Here is a 22,222-nt window from a genome sequence, read left to right as displayed (position 1 = left end):
ATTGCAACTCTTGATTTTTTCCCCTTGTCCCCATGATTTTTGTACGGCGTTGCGGAATAATGGATTAAAAGCAGTATAGAAATAGTATGACACAGATGCCGTTCATGGTCAAATGACCAAACTTACCCCCGGTAACTCTCGGAAATTAAATAAAAATTCCGACTTTGTGGACCACCATTTTTGTACGGCACTGAGCGGTTTCTTATTATTTTTAATGGATCTATCGATGGTTAAGAATGCCGTACAAAAGTATGTATATGACCAAAATTTACCGAGTCTACCTGTACTTTTGAATTCTCATCTGCACTCAGTTAGACAGCTTACAAGTGACGGCATAGTGATGAATCTTATTATTTTATGCTCTTCTATAGTTCTAGATATGTCCCCTGGTGGTTCAATTGACCCATATTTTTTTCCTATACCGGCTTGTAGTCTATATACCTATGGTACTTCACGCTCACCATATTATGATTAGAGTAAATGGGTCATAAAATATCCTACCTATATATATAAAAATCCCGTCCTTGCAAAAGTTATAATAAAAAATAATGAGAATTCTTTTAGGGCTCTTTAAAATATTTAAATGTGATTATTCAGGCAATTTACAACGCCTCCAACTTAAGACGAGCAACGGTGCGTAAATGTGCAAAAGATTTTAAGAATGTACTAAAATATTATTTCATGCGAGCTTTTAGTAGTAGGACGCTGTTTCTGTCTGCAGTAGAATTAATAAATTCGTAACTTTAAATATGGGTGCTTGTGATTACACTATTCGCAAAGCTTAGAAAATATTGTCACATTGCTCATATGCCATATCTAAAATATGCTGTGAAGGAATATCTAAATAAGTAACTTTGTTCCCATGTTGCATTGAAGGTCTAAAAAGTTACTAAAACTATAATCTGACTAAAAGTTACTAAAAAGACAATTACGAAGCAACAATGTAAATTTTGTACTAAAAAATTAATCAAGGTATAGTAAATTAAAGAGAAGCCTCATGTAATTATGTAATTAAATTGACATTTAGATCTTTATCTATCATGTTCAAGTGCCGAAATGAACGAGAACAAATGTTTTGACCTTCTTTGATTAGAATAATTATAACATCTGCATTTGTTTTATGATTGTTCTATCAAATATGTGTAAAAAGCTATTCTTATTAGAAAAAATATTTAAAAAACTTATTTTTGTGCCTTTACGTAATAAGTTTACGAGAACAAGGAGATCTTTCATAAATTAGTTGGTCAGTACAAAACTCTATTTAGGATATGTTTGGAAAACGTCACTTAACAACAATCATAAATCTTAAATTTAACTTAAATATTAAGATTAAAACTTAAAAAAAATTGGTTGTCTGTAAAGTCGGTTTACTGACGATATAGTTGAACGTGACAACGTCCGATTGTGCTTCTTTGTCGCTCTTTCCGCGCTCTCGCTTGCACTTCAAGTCTTACATGGAACGCCTCAGAGCGAGGTAACGCCGCATGAGTCATGTTTTTTCGTGCGTGCAGCCGGCTATATCGAATTATAAGACGTTGTCACGTCAAAAAACTATCATGTCGGTGAATCGATTTTGGAGCTATGAACGCACATAAGTAGAGTATGGAAACGGGCAGGTATACTTAGATACATTAAATTATTATTGGTCAGGGGTTACAATAATTTTATTAATTTACAATTTGTTCTTGTAAGCGATTCCTCTTTTTCCAAATGGAAAGCAAATTGGGATCGCATTTTGTTTGAAAATACAAAATTATGACAAATTTTTAAAGAATAGAAAAAAGTCGGGATTCGTACCTGCTGTTGTATAAAACTAAATATTATAAAATATACTTACTCTTTTAAAAATAAAATACCTACTTAACAAAACGTTTTCCCCCCCTGTATGTCATAAGTATTTGCAGAAAATTGCCTTATCTCTTACGAAATAAAACGTACTTACCTGATTGCTTCTAGGTGCAGTATAAATGTATCTTAATATGGAGCATGGAAAATTATTCCAATAATAATGATCGTTTTATTTCTGCATGCAACACTTAAACCAATTTCAGGTGTAAAATGTACCTAAACCCACGTTCAGCAAATTGGAGTTAAATGAGGATAATAGTAAATGATTAGTAAAAGGGATATGAGTTAACGTCACGTTTGAGTAATATTATAGTAAAAAATATCAGCTTCAAGAAACATTGTTAATATAAATGGAATATCAGATCCCACAGCAACAGAAGCAAAGTGAACATAACAAGAGCAGACGGCTCCAAATAACGATCTTAAAAAGGTAATTTAAATGTAATTATTATTCACTAGTTCATAATCTCAGAAATTGTTACGCATTGTTTCAATTCAAACATTGTTATTATTCCACGCGGATTACGATTTTCCGCCTACACTTATTAATTTGATTTAGTATAAAATTTGATGTTAATGTGATTCAAATTAAAACTGGCATTGCAATTAAATTAATGCTCTTCATCTATCATTCTAGTCGGATCTTCTACGGAAATTCCTAATTATTCAAAAAGAATATGAATACGATTAGAAGTTTTAGGGTCCATAATATTGGTTTGGGTCTTGTTAAAGTTACAAAATTCCTTAAGTATTAGTGGTTCTTGTGCTAATTTATGAAAAAAAAATGTGCTGATCAAGTGAACGTCTCCTTGTTCTAGATGTTTCGAACGATAATCATTTGCGCGTTATCCTATCAAGTGGTAGCAAGTGAATCTCTCCCTGCAGTCACTACTGCACCTGTTCCAATTCCTAGTGTTGGAGCAATCACTCCAGGAGTCAATCCTTATGTCGCTGGTTTGAATAACGCATACCCAGGATACAATGGCTATAGAAGCCCCTATTACAATCCAGCTAGTGCAACCGCTCCCATTTTGAGCTACTCCAATAATCGAGCCATTGATGGAAGTTATTCATACAGGTTTGTATTATTTTTGCACCAAAAAATGTACTTAATTTATAATATATGTGAGTATTTTTTTGAAGAAATTATGTTTTCAAAATGACTCAAATATATTTTGATGGACAGCTATGCTACTGGTGATGGAAAACAAGCGCAAGAAAGAGGATTTTTGAAAGACGCTTTCATTGATAATCATGGATCTCCTCAAGGAACACAGGTATGCTTCCGAATTCTTATTATTTTTATTTATATATTATTGCAATAAGTAGATTAAAATTTGAAATTATAGTCTACAATATTAAGAATTACCGCATTTAAAAAACCCGCAACTTTTAAAAGGAGATTAGTGAGAAATTCTTAAATAAATTTCAGGTGGTAGAAGGAAGTTACGCGTATACCTCACCAGAAGGTATACCAATTCAAGTGAGCTACGTTGCTGATGAAAATGGTAAAAAAATATATAATTATTGTATTTAATGGCACAGTAGAATACGTATTATAATGTTCATGTCTGCTTTTGTACAAACAACGATTTAAATAATACTTAACTATCCATACTAATATTATAAATGCGAAAGTAACTCTGTCTGTCTGTCTGTTACTGAATCACGCCTTAACTACTGAACCAATTTGCATGAAATTTGGTATAGAGATATTTTGATACCCGAGAAAGGACATAGGCTACTTTTTATCCCGGGAAATAGGATAGGTTTTATCCCGGAAATCCCACGGGAACGGGAACTATGCGAGTTTTTCTTTGACTGCGCGGGCGAAGCTGCGGGTGGAAATCTAGTTGGATATAGATAAAAAATCTGATTGAGATTCTCATGTTAATCCACCGGGAATATAATCAGAAAATCACAGTTTTCGATAAAAGAAAACTTACTAAAGGGAGCTTCCTGATTTATATAGGATCCGAAATAATTTTACGCAATAACAATAACATAGACTTTAGATAGTCCACCCCGGCTTCGCCCGTGGTACATATGAAAAATAGATATTGGCCGATTCTCAGACTTACCCGATATGCACAGAAAATTTCATGAGAATCGGTCCAGCCGTTTCGGAGGAGTATGGCAACGAAAACTGTGACATGAGAATTTTATATATTAGATAGATAGAGCAAATATAGAGCAAATCTATTGTTCTTATCTGTTCTCTATATAAATTAAAGCGTTCAATCATTCATTTATCATATTCTAAGTTGCTCCAAATCTTCTATCTATTACATATAGAAAGTAACTATCTAATACTATTCGTTTACAGGATTCAGACCAGCCGGTGTGCACATACCTGCGGACGGAAGAGTGTCTCCCGCCGCATTACCAGCAGGCTACAATAATAACCTTTACGATCCGCGCCACAATGGCTATAATCCTATAAACTATCGTAACCCTTATAACAATCAATATAATCCTCTAAGACCTTATGATCCTACATATAATCAATACCATCCATACGCAGGAAATATCGCCTACGGATATAAAAAAGCTCTGTAATTCTTAACCAACAATTAACTTTACGTTGTTTTTTTATATGGGAATAGATGGATTTAATAAAGACGACTTTTTATGAAACTTATGTTTTATATATTTAAATTGTTGTAAATTTAGCTTAATAGTCCCTCGATAGGTACATGTGCAATGTTAGAAGTTATTTAAACCAGGGTGTTAATTACAGTTTTTACCTGTATTTAATCATAATAGCATTAAATCTTATAACATATTTAGAAGCTGTTTTGCAAGCATACGAGTTTGATAAAACTATTGTTGCTAGAAAATTTAATATTATGACGTAATTCATCATGGAATCTAATCAATTACCATACCATTAATAACAACAATCGCAGTTAGGAACACATTCTCAAGTGGGTAGCAAGATGAGTTCATAAAAATTGGCCCCAGGCTAATAAACGTCCAAGATCAATATTTTATTACCGTGTATGAAGGCTTGATGAGGCAAGATCAATAAATATTTCTTTTAAAAAAACCTTGTTGAAGTATGTCACACGCTTGTCTTGCGACTGGTTTGCAGTGATGCACCATAAAGCGGTTTTTTGTAGTCATAATTTCGCTTTATTGTGAACATAGCAATAATCATATAGCTATGTACCTATTATATGGGAACATAAGCTTAACACGGTAGCAAAGCACAAAGCTTTTTTTTTAAAATGTGATAATTGATTTGTTTCATGACTCCAGTTGCTTGAAACTAATTACTTAATTAGTAACATCTTAAAAATCTCTTAGTAGGTAATCATATTCTTAATTATTATTTTATATTTAATAAATAATAAAGCAACTTAATAAGCTTCTTCAATACAATCCATTTGCAGGAAATATCCATAACGGATATAGAAAAGCTCTATTTCAGCGGTGTTTCTGTTCATTTATCTTAACAAATGTTTATGGTCACATCTAGAATTTCGTATAGAATATTAAAAACGAAACATACATTAAATTTTCACTTTCTGTTTTCCTGCTATACGCTATTGTCTTTATTTTTTATGATGTGTCGACTGCATCTATGAAACTTACATTATGTAAAAATAAGATTGAAATTTCAATGTCAATCATACAGAGACTGGTTTCATATTCAAGTGACATGCTCCATGTAGAATCTCGATAAGGGACGCCCCTCGGTATCCAGTCTTTGTCAACAGCCGACCGTAAAATATGAATTTTGCATACGTGGCAGACTGTAATTGCTACAAAAGTTTCATATAAATACGAGGGTTAATCTGATGTGCATCATTCTCCTTCCTGCATTTTGTGAGCATTCAACCATAGTAAACGGATATCATAAAAATCGCCATGAAATCTTTTGTGAGTATACCTACATGATATTATCTCCTTCTTGGATAGAGCGTAGTTATAGAATTTCAATGCCAACTTTTATGTTATGAATTGATTACTATTCTTGATTTTTTTTACTACTGATAAACCTATAACATTTCTTTCCTCGTAGAACAATCTTATCATAATATCTTGGAAAGATCGGAGAATCTATTCAGTCCAGAGCTTGTAATGTGTTTTTATTTGGAGTTAAATATTTTGAATATAAACTTTGATTCGCGTACTTTAGCCCCATTTTTTATACGAGGAACCCAACTAGCCAAAGTTCCATAATTTTTGAAGAATAGAAAAAAATTGATCACGAGGCAGAATTCGAACCGTTGTCTTTCGCCTAAATTTTGCGTTCTTTCCCGTTCGAATCCCGCCGCGTGATTGTTTATTTTTTTTTAATTCTAAAAAAAATTAGCCAAAGCTTCTCGAAAGATCCACGAATGCTTATAAGAACATAGCAAAGATACTAAGACAGACAAACAGAAATATTTTGGCAATTATGTATAGAATACTATGTACTACATACCATATTGTCATAACTTTGAACTATGTAAATATTATAAATTTATAATTTAATATATAAATATTATTTAATATTTACACTTTACGCTGCTGTTATCTATTCTTTGTTGCCAGTTGTAATATTGCAAACTTTGCAGTTAAGTTTTCTAATTATATGTGTTATTTTTATTAAATTATACATTGTTGTATAATTTAATAAAAATAACACTACATTGATTCTCATCTCATAACATTAATTTATGTTACTAAACAAAATAATCATGAGATTATTTTATTTTAGTTAATTTTAACGTTGGGGATATGCCTGGTAGCTGCTGACGTCAACAATTTCCAACCCTACTATACTCAGCAACAACAACAAGCCTATACAACAGAAACGATACCGATTGTACGACAGGAACAAGTAATTAATCCCGATGGATCTTATAGATGGAAGTAAGTTATTTCCAAATGAGCTTACGAGAAGAATTTGAATTAATAGGATAATGTTTTTTTTTTTAATTAACAAATTGGTATCCTGGCAGGACCGGTTAGGTTTACATAGGGATTTTAAAGTAGTAAAAATGTTTGTTAGTATCAAGTCTTCATAACTATTTGTTTAGAGTAAGTATACATTTTTACATTTAAAATTCGAAAACTGAGCGCACGAGAGCTTTCAGTACGTGACTACGATGTGAAAGCTTTCGTGCGCGTATATTCATCCTTACAAGTTTGGTAAAATAATAATACAAACATTCTTTTGAATTTTAATAGTGTCAGTGTTTTGTTATGCAATTCGATGATAGCTTTTAAATTTAAATCGTTGAAGAAATAAGTAACAACTTTACGCCTACGAGACCTTCGACCACACCTAGTAATTTTCAGTTCTTGTTACTACATATATTTAAACGATGATGAGGTTTAGTTTATCTTTAAATATTATCTAAAAGATTGTATAACTTGTTTAAATTTTTTGTCATGAAGAAGTAGGTAGCTTAACTTCGTACGATTAAAGTTCAGTGCTATGACATCTTTTCAAAAGAATTTTTAACAATTTTATTGCATAAATTCGTATCATATTTTCAATCAAAGACTTAAATTAATTTTTTACTAAATAAAGTTTTTATAAAATTCTAAAGACTTGGGATATATGTTTGTTAGAAACATATTAGTGTTATGAGTTTAAAATAAGATTCATAGTCTTCATTTAGAACAAAAAAGTTACGAACGTGGTATTGTAATTTCTACGTCTTCACTCTATACCTTACCTTATAACTTTATATTTTTGGTTGTTTATTTTGAAAGACATGTATTATTAAATTTCATATTGTGCAGTCGATTCTTTCGATAAAACTTGTTTGTAATTTATAGCTACATTGTGTGTTAATACTTAATTTTCAGTTACGAAACGGGTAATGGCATTGCAGCTGAGGAAGCTGGTTCAATAAAGAACCAGGGTATTCCCGAGCAAGAGTCCTTGTCTGCCCAAGGCCAGTACCAGTATACCGCACCTGATGGACAAGTAAATATATTTATTATTAATTAATATTGAAATGAAAGAAAAAGTATAAAATGTAATATCTTCCAAAAGCTTCCAAAGGTAGCGAGTAAATTAGGTTTACTTCTCTCTGTATACTCCTATCTCCAGTCACAAAAATCATACTATAAAATGTATAAAATGCACCTGTGTAATATTTTCTTTAAATGTGCGCTGATTATTCTTTAGACGCCTGATATAAGAATAGTGAAATATTCTATTTGTCTACATGAATACAAAATATTGTTAGGCGCATTTTTTTGCTTCTCAGTACGAATTGTAGCGTACGCTTTAAGTGTTTTATCTTAATATGTCGAATAAGTTTATTATTTTAAGTACGTATAAGATGTGTAAAGTTAACGACAGATAAAGAGCGAGGATAACATATTTTGTTTATTTGATCTAAAATTTAATATACCTCTATGACAACAGAAGCAGAACCCTGAAAGAGATTTTCTAATTAATTACAATTGTAATTTCCCAGATAATACAACTGCAATATGTAGCTGATGAAAATGGATTCCAACCTCGGGGTGCTCATTTACCTACACCACCTCCAATCCCTGCAGATATTCAAAAGTCTTTGGATTATCTCGCTACTGCACCTACGCCGGCGGCAGAACTCAATCGGATAAGAGTTTAAAACCTTTGCTATTTTGACTATAATAATATTAAAGTACCTACCCGTGAACGAGGCTAGTATTCTACAAAATAAGATTTTTATATGTACTTCTGTAGTTGTTAAAATGTTAATTCTATAATTAATATTAATTTACATATTTATTGACCTGTAATGTATGATATTGATATGTATATGTATTTCTATGTAAAATAATAATTAAATATGACTATATTGTACAATACTTGTTTTATTTATTTTATATATGCTCATTTCCTTATTTCCTTATTTTTACTGCTCATTAGCTTGTCTATGACAAGAATATACCTAGATCACAAAGTGAAAGACAATAAACATATATGTATGAATGTCATCTAAACCTAACTTATTAGGAGAAGGTAGAGCTAATCTGCATAATTACATTTATTTCGAGTTAGTCTGAATAATATTTGACTTTTATTTCCTTAAAGTAACAATAAAAAGAAAAGTCACATGATGCGAAGGTATCTGAATCTGGAGATGAATCTGTAAGTCTAAGTTCGTCAAGAGCCGACCCGGGTTACTCAATAACCAGTCGGTTCACTTTCCCCGCCCGCGTGTCAAGGTCGCCAGACCATCACATTGCCATAAACTTCACATATCTACAAATTACATCTTCATATACAATGATTCATAGAAAATGATTAATTTTTAAATAGCCGATGCGTTTGGGCCAATTCATTTATGCAACATGAAAGATAATAATAATAATTCACCGCCGGTTCTCCCAAGCGGCATTTAATCAGTAAAGGCATGTGATTAAATCAAATGAAGAATAGTTATTAAGCAATAATGTAAATGGTAAATGATAATTATGTTTGCATCTATGTTGTAAAAATAAGAAGACACGTTTAGGGTATCTACTACACCGGAACCGCTGCTTACCTTTTTACAGATTTACTTTCACTATATCCTTGTGAAGGAGTTCTATTATATAATAACATAGATTCTAGTGAATTGTCATTTTGACAGGCCACCGTTAAAAATGAGTTATCAGTTTTATCTTCGTCATGTTGGTCTATAAATGAGTATAGAGCATGATATTATACCGGTCGCGGTCTGATGAAAGAATACGTTTTGATTTGTTTTACATTTAGTGACCTTTAATTGTTTCATAGCTCTGTTTGCACAAAAATGAAATTAATTATTATTGATATGGCGTGCTGCAGCTAAAAATAAAACCGAATACATTTTTAAAATATGCTAAATTAGCGGTGAAGCATTTCATTCACACGTTATTAGTATAAGATTTATTGGACAGACTGCAAAATATGGTTTTGCGAAACTTTGCATGAAAGCGCATACAAAAAGTAAACAGCAACGTTTAGCACATGCTAGTGAATTTATTAGGGTTCAGTGGCTGAATATAATTCTAAATGCCTTTTTCAGAATGATTAAAAATTTAAATAAATTTCACAAGTTTTAATCGAACATAAAAAATAATACATTTTAATTTTACTTTTATAATATCTGCTATACATATTTTATAATATTGGCGGCTCGTCCCCGTTCCGCACGAGCTGATCCAGGGTAGGAAATAAAATATAGCTTAATCTGTTACTTCCCAATAACGTAGCCTTCTATTAGTGAAAATAGTAATAAGTTCAGTACTTCTGGAGCCTATTCAATATAAACAGACAAACAAACTAATTCTTTCCTCTTTGTAATATGAAAAAGTGTAGAAAAAAAGGAAATTCAATATAAAAGATAGGAGATATTTATATAAAAAAAATCCACGTAGTTAAAATTAATTTTCTACCATTGCTGTATCGCAGCGGAAATAAATAATACGAATGTCTAGATGGTTATCAGTTATCGCTCGACATGATCATATAACTGAGAAGAATAATGATACGGTTTGAATTGCGGATATGCGAGATCATCTGGGTGCACTATGGCAGAATAAATATTAGATTCATACTGCTAAGTATATTATGTTCAAATTTCATCTTATGTGATAGGTTATATTACGCCTGCATGCTTAGCAATTGGCTTGACCTTGATTATTCATAGATTATTTATATTATAGACATAATAATATGTCTAATCTTATATATAAAAATGAATCGCAAAATGTGTTGGTAAGCGCATAACTCGAGAACGGCTGAACCGATTTCGATAATTCTTTTTTTATTATATTCCTTGAAGTACGAGGATGGTTTTTATGTAGAGAAAACGTAAATATGTACCACGGGCGAAGCCGGGGCGGACCGCTAGTCTTTATATATAAAAATGAATCGCAAAATGTGTTGGTAAGCGCATAACTCGAGAACGGCTGAACCGATTTCGATAATTCTTTTTTTATTATATTCCTTGAAGTACGAGGATGGTTTTTATGTAGAGAAAACGTAAATATGTACCACGGGCGAAGCCGGGGCGGACCGCTAGTAAGATATAAAAAGAGATTTTAAATTTCATGTATTTATAATTTAGGCATTTTATTTGTTTCAGAATTACTACTTTTCCAAAAGCGTTTATTGTTATTGATCTAGATATTACCCCAGAATGGCTGAATTGAAACATAATAGCAATGAAAGAGAAGTTAAAGAGGCAACATATGGGAGACATTCCCGAAATATGAAATAAGGACAATGAAAATCTCTTACTTATAAGAGATTTTCATTGTCCTTGTGAAGGCTATAATAATGAATGAAGTTTCACAAGGAATGGTTGTTCCATTGTTTAAATTATGATTTAAAAAGCATAGCCCATAAAATTTAACCGAGATTCGTTCTCCAGTTTGAATATTACCATGGTCATAAATCATGGTCCACTTCCTAAAGATAAATGGTATCGTAACGAAAATCGCCCGAAGACAATCTCTAAACTAAAACAGCCTACAGATTTTTACATAACATTTATGAAATCTTTTGTTGTTAGAATATCTATTCATAAGAATGACTATGTATCGATGAATGCGCTATTACATAATAGCGCATTCATCGATACATATGCGATTGGATCTTGCTATTGTATCTTTATATTTAATTTCGTAATCTCTCTATGCAGACAATATTCTAAATCACGCCTTTATTTGTAATTGCATAACTTTAGGCGCGGGTCAAACACAAGCGGCGCGGGCGCGGGCGTGCCATAAGCGCACCTCTTGAATCTGTTTTGCACCACGTCCTTCTTATACATTTTGTATGAAAGAATTTTGGAAAGGCGACGAGGCGGCACGCCACGGTTGCGCCGCGGGCGTACCGCAGGCGTACCGCAGGCGCGCTTCCCCCATCGCATCCAAATAGAGGTCAATTCACGGTCATACACAATCAAAAACAAATCGGGTGGTAGTAGACCGGGAGATACTGACACAAAATTTCGAGTCATTTGTCTGTTACAATTTTTACAAAAAAAAATTTGCAGATTTTCGGCGGTATGGCGACCATTTGGAATCGTCCGAAAAGTATGGCATGGCGATTTTCGTAAATGGCTGCACGACGATGGTTACCTGTGCAAAAGTTAGCCTGGTACAAATGGTTGAATTGTTTTTTTTAAATCAACACATTCGCGTCGGTATGGCGGGCTGTAAGTCACACCGGAAAAGTATGGCATGACACTACCGCCTACTTCTTTTTTATGGGCTATCGGTAAATTCTAAATTTTTTGTGTTACAAATCGTTTGACTTCGCTATTTTTCCGACGAGTTCGACTAACGCCCACGCGACTAATCCGACGGTACCAGCGTTCACACCATCGTTTTTCTTTTTGTCATTGCGTACTAAGACCCCTGTAGAACCGCCATCCTGTTACAAATGACTCGAAATTTTGTGTCAGTATCTCCCGGTCTATAGGAGACGGTAGCCTGTCAGTCAAAAATGTGTTCTCTCTGTGTGGAATTATATAGAGCTGCTATTACATACCCTTCTTCGTTTTGTTTTTAAAGGTGAATTGAATTAATCGATGAAATGATTTACACAGGTGATGGCAGTAGGGAAAGTGAAAATGAAGAAGAGCATAATGAAAGTTCCCATGTATTTACAATGTCAGAAATAAAGATAATCCTGATTTTGATTGTGTTTTTTATTTATTTGTAATTGTAATAATATTGTGGAATGATCAGTACTGTAAATACTTTTGAACTGAGATTTTAATGATAAGATTTATATGGTTTAAATGTAAACCTGTGTTTGAAAACCATATTTTATCTATACTAATATTATAAAGAGGAAAGGTTTGTATGTATGTATGTATGTATGTATGTATGTATGTATGTATGTATGTATGGTTTTCACGCATAAACTAGGTACTGGACCGATTTTGATGAAATTTGGCACAGATAATCTTTAGACCCTGAGAAAGAACATAGGCTACCTTTTATTGCGAAATATGTACCACGGGCGAAGCCGGGGCGGACCGCTAGTACAATATAAATTTTGTGTTATTTTAACCTTCTTTTCTTCCATCATTACACCAGTACTACTTTAAAATTACTTTAAAAGTACTATAAAATTTTCCAAGTAAATTCCAACATTTCCAACAAAGATATATTTGCAATCGTGGGGTTATCCTCGCTATTTACTTACAAGGAATTATCAAAACAAAATCGTTACTTTCAAATTAACGTTACTTTCAAATCTCTTTTAGCACAAAAAACATAATTTTACTAAATTATGCATGAAGAAAATGCATTTAACCACTCTATATAAATATCATTTTCGGACGCCAACAGCGCCCCCGGCGCGCCGGCTGGCGCGCCCGCGGTGCGCCCGATGCGCGCCGCGCCGCTTGTATATGTCCCGCGCCTTATAAATTGCAAATTCATTTTACTCCTATTTATACTACTACACTATAATATAAATTAGTATCTTTAACATAGAGAGGACGGTATTTATTTCATTACCCATAGATATAAAAGTATCTAGAGCACCGACGTGTGTGCTTGCTGCCTGTGGTATCGTAGCTCCCAAAAGGATGACCGGATTTCCTTAGTAGCGGGTTTCCTAGTCTAAAATGTTAATTGTCGACATTGTCCTTAGTTATGTTTTGTAAAAGTAAAAACAGTTGTTTTCAGGAAAAAATAAAACATTCCACTGCCAAATAATATATATATATATATATATATATATCTATATATATAATCTTTCCAAGCTTTCCTAATTAATTCTATATTTCCGTTATTCCGAGTTATTTAGAGTAAATTTCTTTAATATTAATTCTACTGTTAGTCAATTAATTTTTATATAAGTCCGGAATAGCTTTACAGCAGTTTAAAAAAGAAACATTTTAAATTATTATCCTTGTGGTTTTTACGATTAAATGGATTATTATTCACGTATCTTAAAGTTCACATAATTAATTAAAAAAATGTTATATACTTTAATGGTTTTTAGGCGTAGCTTCGTCATGCATTTCTCAGGTTTATGATCTTGAGCTTATTAAACTTAACATCTATGTCAAGACTTTTTTACAGCCAACTATTACATAGCAAAATGACGTGATAATGTGTATGCCTAGATCAAAATCACTATAATGGATTATGTGTTTAGCGTGTGCTGCGAAACTGCATTATGTCTTTCATGTAAACATTAGTGCTTGCGTTAAGGTCAATACTGAACAAATGGAAAAGCCGTTAGCTTTGTTGACAACCGTTACGTAGCGCCACCGCGTTGACATATTCGATTCGAGGTAATGCATCTACTGTTTACTTATTTCATAGATTTTGCGACATCGCAATGAATTACGAAATTAGGAATGCCGGGAGGTGGACAAATGGGGCTCTATAAATACTCAAATTATCAGGACATGACAGCATCAGTCGATACATTGTTCAACCTTAAATCACATTACGATAACCAGTCATACCGACAATGAAGTCTGTTGTAAGTGTTCATTTGTGGCGGTTCGTTTTAAGCTTAACATGTGTGATTAGCAGTGAAAAGATTCATTATTAAATAAAATTGTGCGAAATAAAAAAGTGTTTTGGAATCGAAAGTTAAATCAACAGTGAATTAAGTGCAATGGAAAAGTGTTAATATGTATGTCGTTTTTCAGGTACTTTTCGCTTTGTTCGTCGGTGTTGCGATCGCCGCTCCCCAGGCCCCTACCGAACCCATTCCAATTTTGCGTCAAGATAGTCAAGTAAATGGCGACGGATCTTACCAGTACTCCTTCGAAACCGGTAATGGAATCAGCGCTGACCAAAAAGGTGATTTGAAGAAGGTCGGTGATGTAGAAGCTTTAGAAGTGCAAGGCCAATTCCAGTACCCTGGTGAAAATGGAAACATTCAGTTGACCTACACCGCTGACGAGAACGGTTACCATCCCCAGGGTGATCACCTCCCCACAGCTCCCCCTGTACCTGAAGCTATCCAGAGGGCACTTGCATACCTCGCCACTGCCCCACCTCAAACAGAAAGCTCATAAAAATGTAACACTTAATAATTATTAATACATTACATAGTTTCCAAACGCTCTACTAGACATTTAATAATAGATTAGCGTTTACCACATAGAGGAACATACAGTTAGTAATTTAAATATTTTTTATTTTTGTAGTTGAAATAAACCGTTTTATGATAATTTGCCTTATTATTTTGCCTTAATTGCTATTATATTCACTTCTTAAATATTATATAATATGTACTTCAGTTCTTTATACAAGTGACAATAAGTTTAATTTCATGTTTGCCACAAAAAGATGCATCTAAAGCTAAAAGCTTCTTATAAAATGTATTCGTAGGTTAAAAGGCTAAAAGAAAAAAGGTAATTTAAAATATAAATATGCATTTACTGCACATGATTATTCTCTTTGATAATAAAATCCTGCATAATTTTTATTGTAACTGACACACTTCATTTTGATGAGATTCATTTTATGTGTACATTTTCCGCTTATTCTCCGTCATCCTTGTGCAATAAAGTAATAAGAAATCGTGACTACACGATTACTATTTTTTAAAAGAAGTGATAAAGTAAAAGTTATGTATGAAGCACGATTTTCAAAATTGTTATAAAAACTTGTGATCAATGTCATCATAGCACCCACGATAAATATTTGATTAAATTAGAAGACTGCGAAAATCTCGACTTCATTTTTTTTTGGCAAATTTTAATAAGTAAGCTTTTTTATATTATGTGGTAGCAGTTAAGCGGAATGCAGATTAGATATACAGGGTGTAATCGTTAAGTGTGCACAAGCAATTATTCCGTAACTATTGCAGATATCAAAAAACTTTAAACTGATATCGAAAGTACTTAACCTAATGAGTAAAATGGCTATAATAAATTTTAAAAAATAAAACGAGAAATATCCAAAAATGTTACATTAAACGCTCCCATACATTTCATTTCCCATACATTTTGTATTCATAGCAGATTTTCGAAATGACGTTCTCATTGTACATGAAGAGCTCTATTTAAAGTTTCTAAATGAACTTCCCTTCAAATTTGCGAAGTAATTAAAGCAGAAAACCAAAAAAAGAAAGAGAAAGCTAAAATCTTTCATATTAAATGTACATGGGATATTCTTATCTCATACTAAATGTATGGGAGGGTTTTAAGATATTTTTTTTGATATTTCCCGTTTTATTTTTAAAAATTTATTACGGCCATTTTACTCATTAGGTTAAGTATACTTTCGATATCAGTTTAAAGTTTTTTGTTATCTGTTATAGTTATGGAAAAATCACCTGTGCACACTTAACGATTACACCCTGTATAGGAATGAGTGATCTTGTAGCTACATTCAGAAGACAGTTCACACTTGGTTTACACTATGTTATCACAATTGTAAAAGTATTTCGTAATTGCACTCATTGCACATCCATAGATGCAGTAGAAAGCAGATGCATTATAAAAACAACGAATAATTGGGCGAAAAGCTTACGCTCTCAATAACTTTAAACTTTCGATTTAACCATGTATTCCATAATACATAGTATGACTTCTGAACTGATTACTAAATAGATTTATACAAGCTCGGTTTCATATTATTGTATTTGAAAATAAAACATTTTAAATACTTATCACATATTTGAACAATATTTAAACAAGTTTTTTTAACTAGAAATGGATTGCGTTTTAAAGCAATATTCAGTTTCACTAGTAAAATAAATTAGAGTAATGTGAATTATATATTATACTAGTTTTCCATAGAAAGAGTGTTTGCAGGTCAGTCTATAAAATATACTGTAAGTAAACATCAATAGCGGAATGTTCCGAATTGATTAATAAAATTATTATGACACGATAATATACCTAGTTTTGAATTAATATCCAGTCAATTGGTAATTAATAAGCGTTTATAGATCCGTGTCGAGAATCGAGATACAAGCTTTCAAAAGAATGTGGCATAATTTCTGAATCTCGTTTTGTTTTTTATTCACATTTTACGTCATAATAGCGAATTCATTTTTTTGCATCCTATTATTGTCAAGAAATCTCAATTTTCGTACTCAAAATATACAAAAATTACTGCATTTGCATTAGCAATTCTATTAACCACATAATATTACGTTTGCGTTTTGTTTGCGGTTATTCTGGTCCCACAAAATTATACCTACTTAGTAGTGAATTTATAGCTTCAAGGATGAGAACCATTAAATTAACTTTGCAATGACTTAGACAGGGTATGCTTCAGATAAAGCTTTCTTGACCATGAATTCTAGGAAATTAATGAAAAATTCATTTTACTTATACTTAGAGTATCTAAAAATTACTGCGAGGAAAACGTTCTTAGACCTTGGTCTAAAATAATAAGTGAGTAGAAGTTTATAGAAGTAAAGAGTTTCGCATACATAATATTATTACACAGATTTATAAAAACGGTACATAAAATAATCCGTTAATGACGCATGAAGAACAAAATCGTTATAAATAACGATTATTATCTACAATTTTAGTAAGGCTATAGAGTTAATAGTTAGTTTTATTTGATAGAGGTAATTCTTTGTAATTCTTTGAATAAGAAAATTAATAGTTATTTATCCTATATCAAATTGTAAATATAAAGCCTGTTTATTTTTCTGTGTTTTGATCGTGTAAGACCTGGGGGCCTAGAGGAATGGCAAAATGCCTGTCATACTTCTCTTTTATATTGTTTTTTTTATTATTCTTATTTAGTCTTCTTCAGTATGATGTTTACTAAACAATTCGCTAAGCCCACAACTGTCATGAAACTACATTAAGCAAAAGCTTTCTGAAAATTGATTTCATTACCAGTTTGTTTCATGAGAAGTCTCCGTGATACTAAGATGGTGGAAAAAAACAAATAGGAGCGTCGTATATGAAATAACAACTTTAATTTTTATCTTGAATTGTAACTTTTAAGATGTCGGTTCATAAATTATTATTACAGTTTAATAAACAATAAAGTAAATCTTTCTTTTAGGGTCCATTTACATCAAACGAGCGAATGTTCACTCTAACCCCACTATGTCAAGCAAAGTGTATCTATTGTCAGTAATCAGTGATGAAACTTAAACAAATTGGAAATGTAGGTACTATACGGTATATATCTTTTGGGAATTTCCATTAGTCAATCAATCATTTTAATGCTATTTGAGACAAAAAAATACTAAATTAAATTATAAAACTATTCTGTGTGTTTAAACTATAATTAGTTTTGAATGTTTAACAATTCAAAGGATGCGTGTGGATTTGTGTGCCAATCAAAAATGTCAGAACTGACGATTTGCCTTCAACAGTGCACACAGTGCTGGCGTGTTCCTCCCATTGCTGCTGGCCTTATAAGATTTCAATAATTACCTTGACGTTCAAGAATAGAATGATTGCATATAACGATTAATGATTATGGCAGATACAAAATAGTTTGTTGCGTTTGAGATAATTACTCAATAAAAACCTGATGGCACTTTGACTCGTATAGTAGATAGATTGTAGTGTTCTTAAGTAGATAGATTTTGTAATTTGCTTTTTGTGACATGTGGTTGTGGTGTTTATAGTATTATGCCTATAGGTATTGGTTTTATAAGGGAAATAGAAGGTTATATATATGCGATGCAACTGCCATTGTAAATATTTTTAGATTCTTGGACAGTTCATTAAACCGATACGTATTATTTAAGTAATGAGGTAATGCATTTCATATGCCTAGAATGTCGTAAGCAATTTCTATTTTCAGCGTCTTGTCCTCCTTTTTATAGGCGAAGCACACAACAGTACCACTTATATTTACCAATATTTAAGTTCTAATTAACACCTACTGCCTTTGTTCATTCATGTTACATATATGATACTGGCGAAACTGCATTGTACTGACTTAAATATAATTTATTCTAAGAATACTTGGTCCATATTTCGAACTTAATTTGAATTTGGTTATAGGTTCAAGGTTTATTTAGCCATGTTCTACATAGTGGGTTACATTGCAGGGATGTATACTAAATATTTGTGTTTTTTTTTATTTCTAGCCAAAATCCGCAATCAAATCTTCCAATGAAATGACATAATTATGACTTTTTGTTTTCTATTGAAACCCACACTTCACTAAAGTGTAGTGTATTCATCGTAAACAATAATGCTAATGCTGGCGAGAAGTTGAAATACAAACACTTTTGTTTACATTTCAAATGTGGTTATAGGTCACTTTGAAAGTTCAATAAAGGCGTTTGTTTGCAGATTACATTATCGAATGTAAATTTCTATATTTGCAGCATCCTTTTCCACGCAATTAATGCGTTCTTAATATTATGATTTTATATATTTTGGTAAATAACATGTAATATAGTCATTTATACATACATTTTAATAGGCAATTACTTTTAAATGGTATTAGTTGAAACTCGAAAGCGTCATGCAATTTTAAGAAAATCTATATAAATATGCAGTCATAATATTATGTAAAAAGTGGCATTTTGATATTCAAAAATATATAAGAACTATGAATTATACAGGCTGTCCCAAGAAGTATGGATAATAGATATACTGAAGCCAGGAGGTAGAGGACCTATAGAGGGCTATTCGAATCACCCCCATGTATGTTATGCGATTTTTCGTAATTTCGGAGTTATTTTAGATTTTTTTTCGTTATTTTTTATTTATTTAAAATTATATATATGTATGTTTATCAGCCATCTGGTTTCCATAACACAAGCGAAAGCTTAGTGTGGGATCAGACGTGCCGTGTGTGAAAATTGTCCTGAAATATTAATTTATTTATTATAAATGTACAAGAACTTAAGACTACCTATATTTTATCTTAAACACAATATTTTAATAAATTAAATAAAAAAAAATTATAATCTTTATTTTATGCATTTTCATGATTAAATTTTTTATTTATTACCTACCAAATATAAGAAATGTCTAGAAAATAACTTTTGGCTAAGATAACAATAAAAATATACTTTCTCTTGTTTCCTTATTTTTATGAATAGAAGGCACTTTGAGATTTTTATTTAAGATTTTCTCTGTTCAAAAATAAATTTATTTTAATGTACTTAATGAATTACCAGAGCATCATGTAGAATTAAGCCAAAGCCACTCGTTTTATTAACTATTTACCCGATACATTATTGAATATATAATATATTTTCCTTATTATGAATTCAAAATGCATTTTTAATCACATTAATGAGAATAAAATCTTATATCACTCGCATACACTGATATTTTTTGTCTAATGTAAATAAATAACTTTTGAATAGCAGAAATAAGTCAAGTTTGTGTTAACTTCTGAATATCAGTTTAATAAATGTATAGGTATGTCCGTTCATAATACCATCGAATTTATTCTGACGAAGCATGTGGTGCAATACCACCCAGAGGTGGTAGGTGGCACGGGTCTCCACCCGTATATATACTCCGATATACCAACGTTAGATCAACATTGTCTAGTGCCTTCATCGACATTTCAATACAAAGATGAAAATCATTGTAAGTGTCAGTGCTCAGTTTTGCTTGGTATAAGTGACCTTTCGATTACGTTGTGACCTATTGACAAACCGAAAAGTTAATGAAAAAATAGTAATCATTATTAATGTGCTGCGAGTGTATTTTACCGGATTTACCTTTGATAATTCACGGATTTTAAACCATCTTTTAGTACAAGGATATTATTACAAAAAATCATTTGATAGGACAAAAAAATATGTTTGGTGTGCTAAAAAAAATAATGAGGTTGTTAATTTTTTCCAGATTGCTTTATCTCTGTTGGCGGTCGCTCTCGCCGCTCCTCAAGGACAAGAGCCTATCGCCATCCTTCGTCAGGAAAGCGACTCCAACCCGGATGGTTCATTCCAGTACGCCTTCGAAACCGCCAACGGCATCTCTGCCAGTGCCAATGGTGCTTTGAGGAATATCGGCGCTGAGGAGCCTGCCCTCCAAATTCAAGGGCAAGTGAACTACCCTAGCGACGATGGTACGCCCATCCAGCTGACCTACACAGCCGACGAGAACGGTTTCCAGCCCCAGGGTGCCCACTTACCCACCCCTCCCCCGATCCCCGCTGACATCCAGCGCGCTCTCGCCTACCTCGCGACAGCTCCCCCCCAACCCCAACAATAATCCCCCTTACCCCTACTCCCTAGTTAATAAAAGTGATGTCAACGGAGGGATTTTTACATTCAGTAATGTTGCACTAGCAATTTGAAGTGATATATTTAATAACTATTGTATATAATAATGACTTTTTATACTGTTTAATGTAAATATTTTTGTACAAAAACTTTTATTTTTATTTTTCTCCTCTTCCTGATTTTGCTATTCGATAATGCTAAGAACATCAGTTTTTAACTCCATCTAACGTCTTACTGAGGTAACAGTATACAAGAAAATTAAAATTCAATTTTCTGCTCCACAAAACGCAATATCGCATAAAATATCATGTCTTCGTAGTTTATAAATTCAAACATAGATGGCATTAGCAGTCTTTTTTTAAAGTTTAACAATTATTTTATTATTTTTAAATTTATATTATTGTTATAACTTATATTTACTTATACAATAATTATTATTTCTAGCTGTGTCTGCGACTTCTAAACAAAATATCTATAGCTTATAATATTATGTTGCCGAGTAATGCTATTAAACAAATAAAACTTCATAAAAATTCATCCAGTAGGTAGTTTTTGCTTGAAACCCGGAAAATAGAGAGATTTCTGGAGTTTCAAGAAATAAGAACACGTCATAATATTCTATTATGAATAATCACATATTTTTATCAGTCAGAAATTTTGCATTAGATAATATTTTATTGAGCGGATATATCGAAACAAATAATAATAGGTTTTCGGAAGATATATATTTTTCTCACCAGGAAAAATACATCCATTTATTTATTATGTTTCTAGTAACTTATTTCTATATATACGTGGTAACCGAAACATATTATTTTAGTACCTAGGTAATTCAAATATTTAAATGCGTTGACCACTTCGATTACATTATAAGGAAAGTTAATATAACGAATGCGGGAATGCAGCTCAAAACTTATTACTTCTGTGACAAAATATACAAAAAATACGAAATTAGAAAAACTTTTGCAATTGGTGAGCTTAGGTACATAGCAAAAAATGAATCATACATTGGTTAATAGAAAATGACATAGAGTCTGTTCAAAAGCGCAAGATTCGCGACTGCAGATGATTCTTTGACCCGCTGACCTCTTTGGAGGTGGTAATAATAGTTGTTGACATTTAAACAGAACAAGTTTGAGAGGCTTGCGACTGCATCTGCCGACACCACGGACAATATTTTCTAGTTTTGCAGATTTATTATTCGATTGTATATTAAAATAGAGCTTACGCAACAATTTACTTCAAATATTTGTAGTATCTATACTAATATTATAAAGCTGAATAGTTTGTTTG

General features: G+C 32.2%; 4 protein-coding genes across 4 annotated transcripts; all 4 read left to right on the top strand.

Moving 5' to 3' along the window:
* Window positions 1–2,228: 2,228 nt before the first annotated feature.
* LOC149484698 (uncharacterized) lies at window positions 2,229–4,485 on the top strand. The gene is made up of 5 exons (XM_089700392.1): window positions 2,229–2,278; window positions 2,667–2,926; window positions 3,035–3,125; window positions 3,281–3,356; window positions 4,175–4,485. The coding sequence occupies exons 2-5, from the start codon at window positions 2,667–2,669 to the stop codon at window positions 4,405–4,407; spliced, it is 660 nt and encodes a 219-aa protein (XP_089556518.1). The 5' UTR covers window positions 2,229–2,278; the 3' UTR covers window positions 4,408–4,485.
* Window positions 4,486–5,444: 959 nt separating this feature from the next.
* On the top strand, window positions 5,445–8,537 carry LOC149484697 (endocuticle structural glycoprotein ABD-4-like). The gene is made up of 4 exons (XM_089700393.1): window positions 5,445–5,733; window positions 6,557–6,711; window positions 7,657–7,777; window positions 8,277–8,537. Exons 1-4 carry the CDS (start codon window positions 5,722–5,724, stop codon window positions 8,433–8,435), a joined length of 447 nt encoding a protein of 148 aa, XP_089556519.1. The 5' UTR covers window positions 5,445–5,721; the 3' UTR covers window positions 8,436–8,537.
* Window positions 8,538–14,196: 5,659 nt separating this feature from the next.
* On the top strand, window positions 14,197–14,972 carry LOC149484696 (endocuticle structural glycoprotein SgAbd-8-like). The gene is made up of 2 exons (XM_089700959.1): window positions 14,197–14,272; window positions 14,445–14,972. The coding sequence occupies exons 1-2, from the start codon at window positions 14,261–14,263 to the stop codon at window positions 14,814–14,816; spliced, it is 384 nt and encodes a 127-aa protein (XP_089557085.1). The 5' UTR covers window positions 14,197–14,260; the 3' UTR covers window positions 14,817–14,972.
* Window positions 14,973–20,195: 5,223 nt separating this feature from the next.
* LOC149484695 (larval cuticle protein LCP-17-like) lies at window positions 20,196–21,078 on the top strand. The gene is made up of 2 exons (XM_089700391.1): window positions 20,196–20,288; window positions 20,550–21,078. Exons 1-2 carry the CDS (start codon window positions 20,277–20,279, stop codon window positions 20,916–20,918), a joined length of 381 nt encoding a protein of 126 aa, XP_089556517.1. The 5' UTR covers window positions 20,196–20,276; the 3' UTR covers window positions 20,919–21,078.
* Window positions 21,079–22,222: the final 1,144 nt, after the last annotated feature.

This window comes from Colias philodice, chromosome 11 (assembly GCF_061535455.1).
Source record: "Colias philodice isolate Cphi_HAF_F1 chromosome 11, ilColPhil1 Martin Lab GWU primary, whole genome shotgun sequence".
Lineage (NCBI taxonomy): Eukaryota > Metazoa > Arthropoda > Insecta > Lepidoptera > Pieridae > Colias > Colias philodice.
The sequence above is the reverse complement of the archived record's forward strand: the minus strand, read 5'-3'. Positions and strand labels throughout refer to the sequence as shown.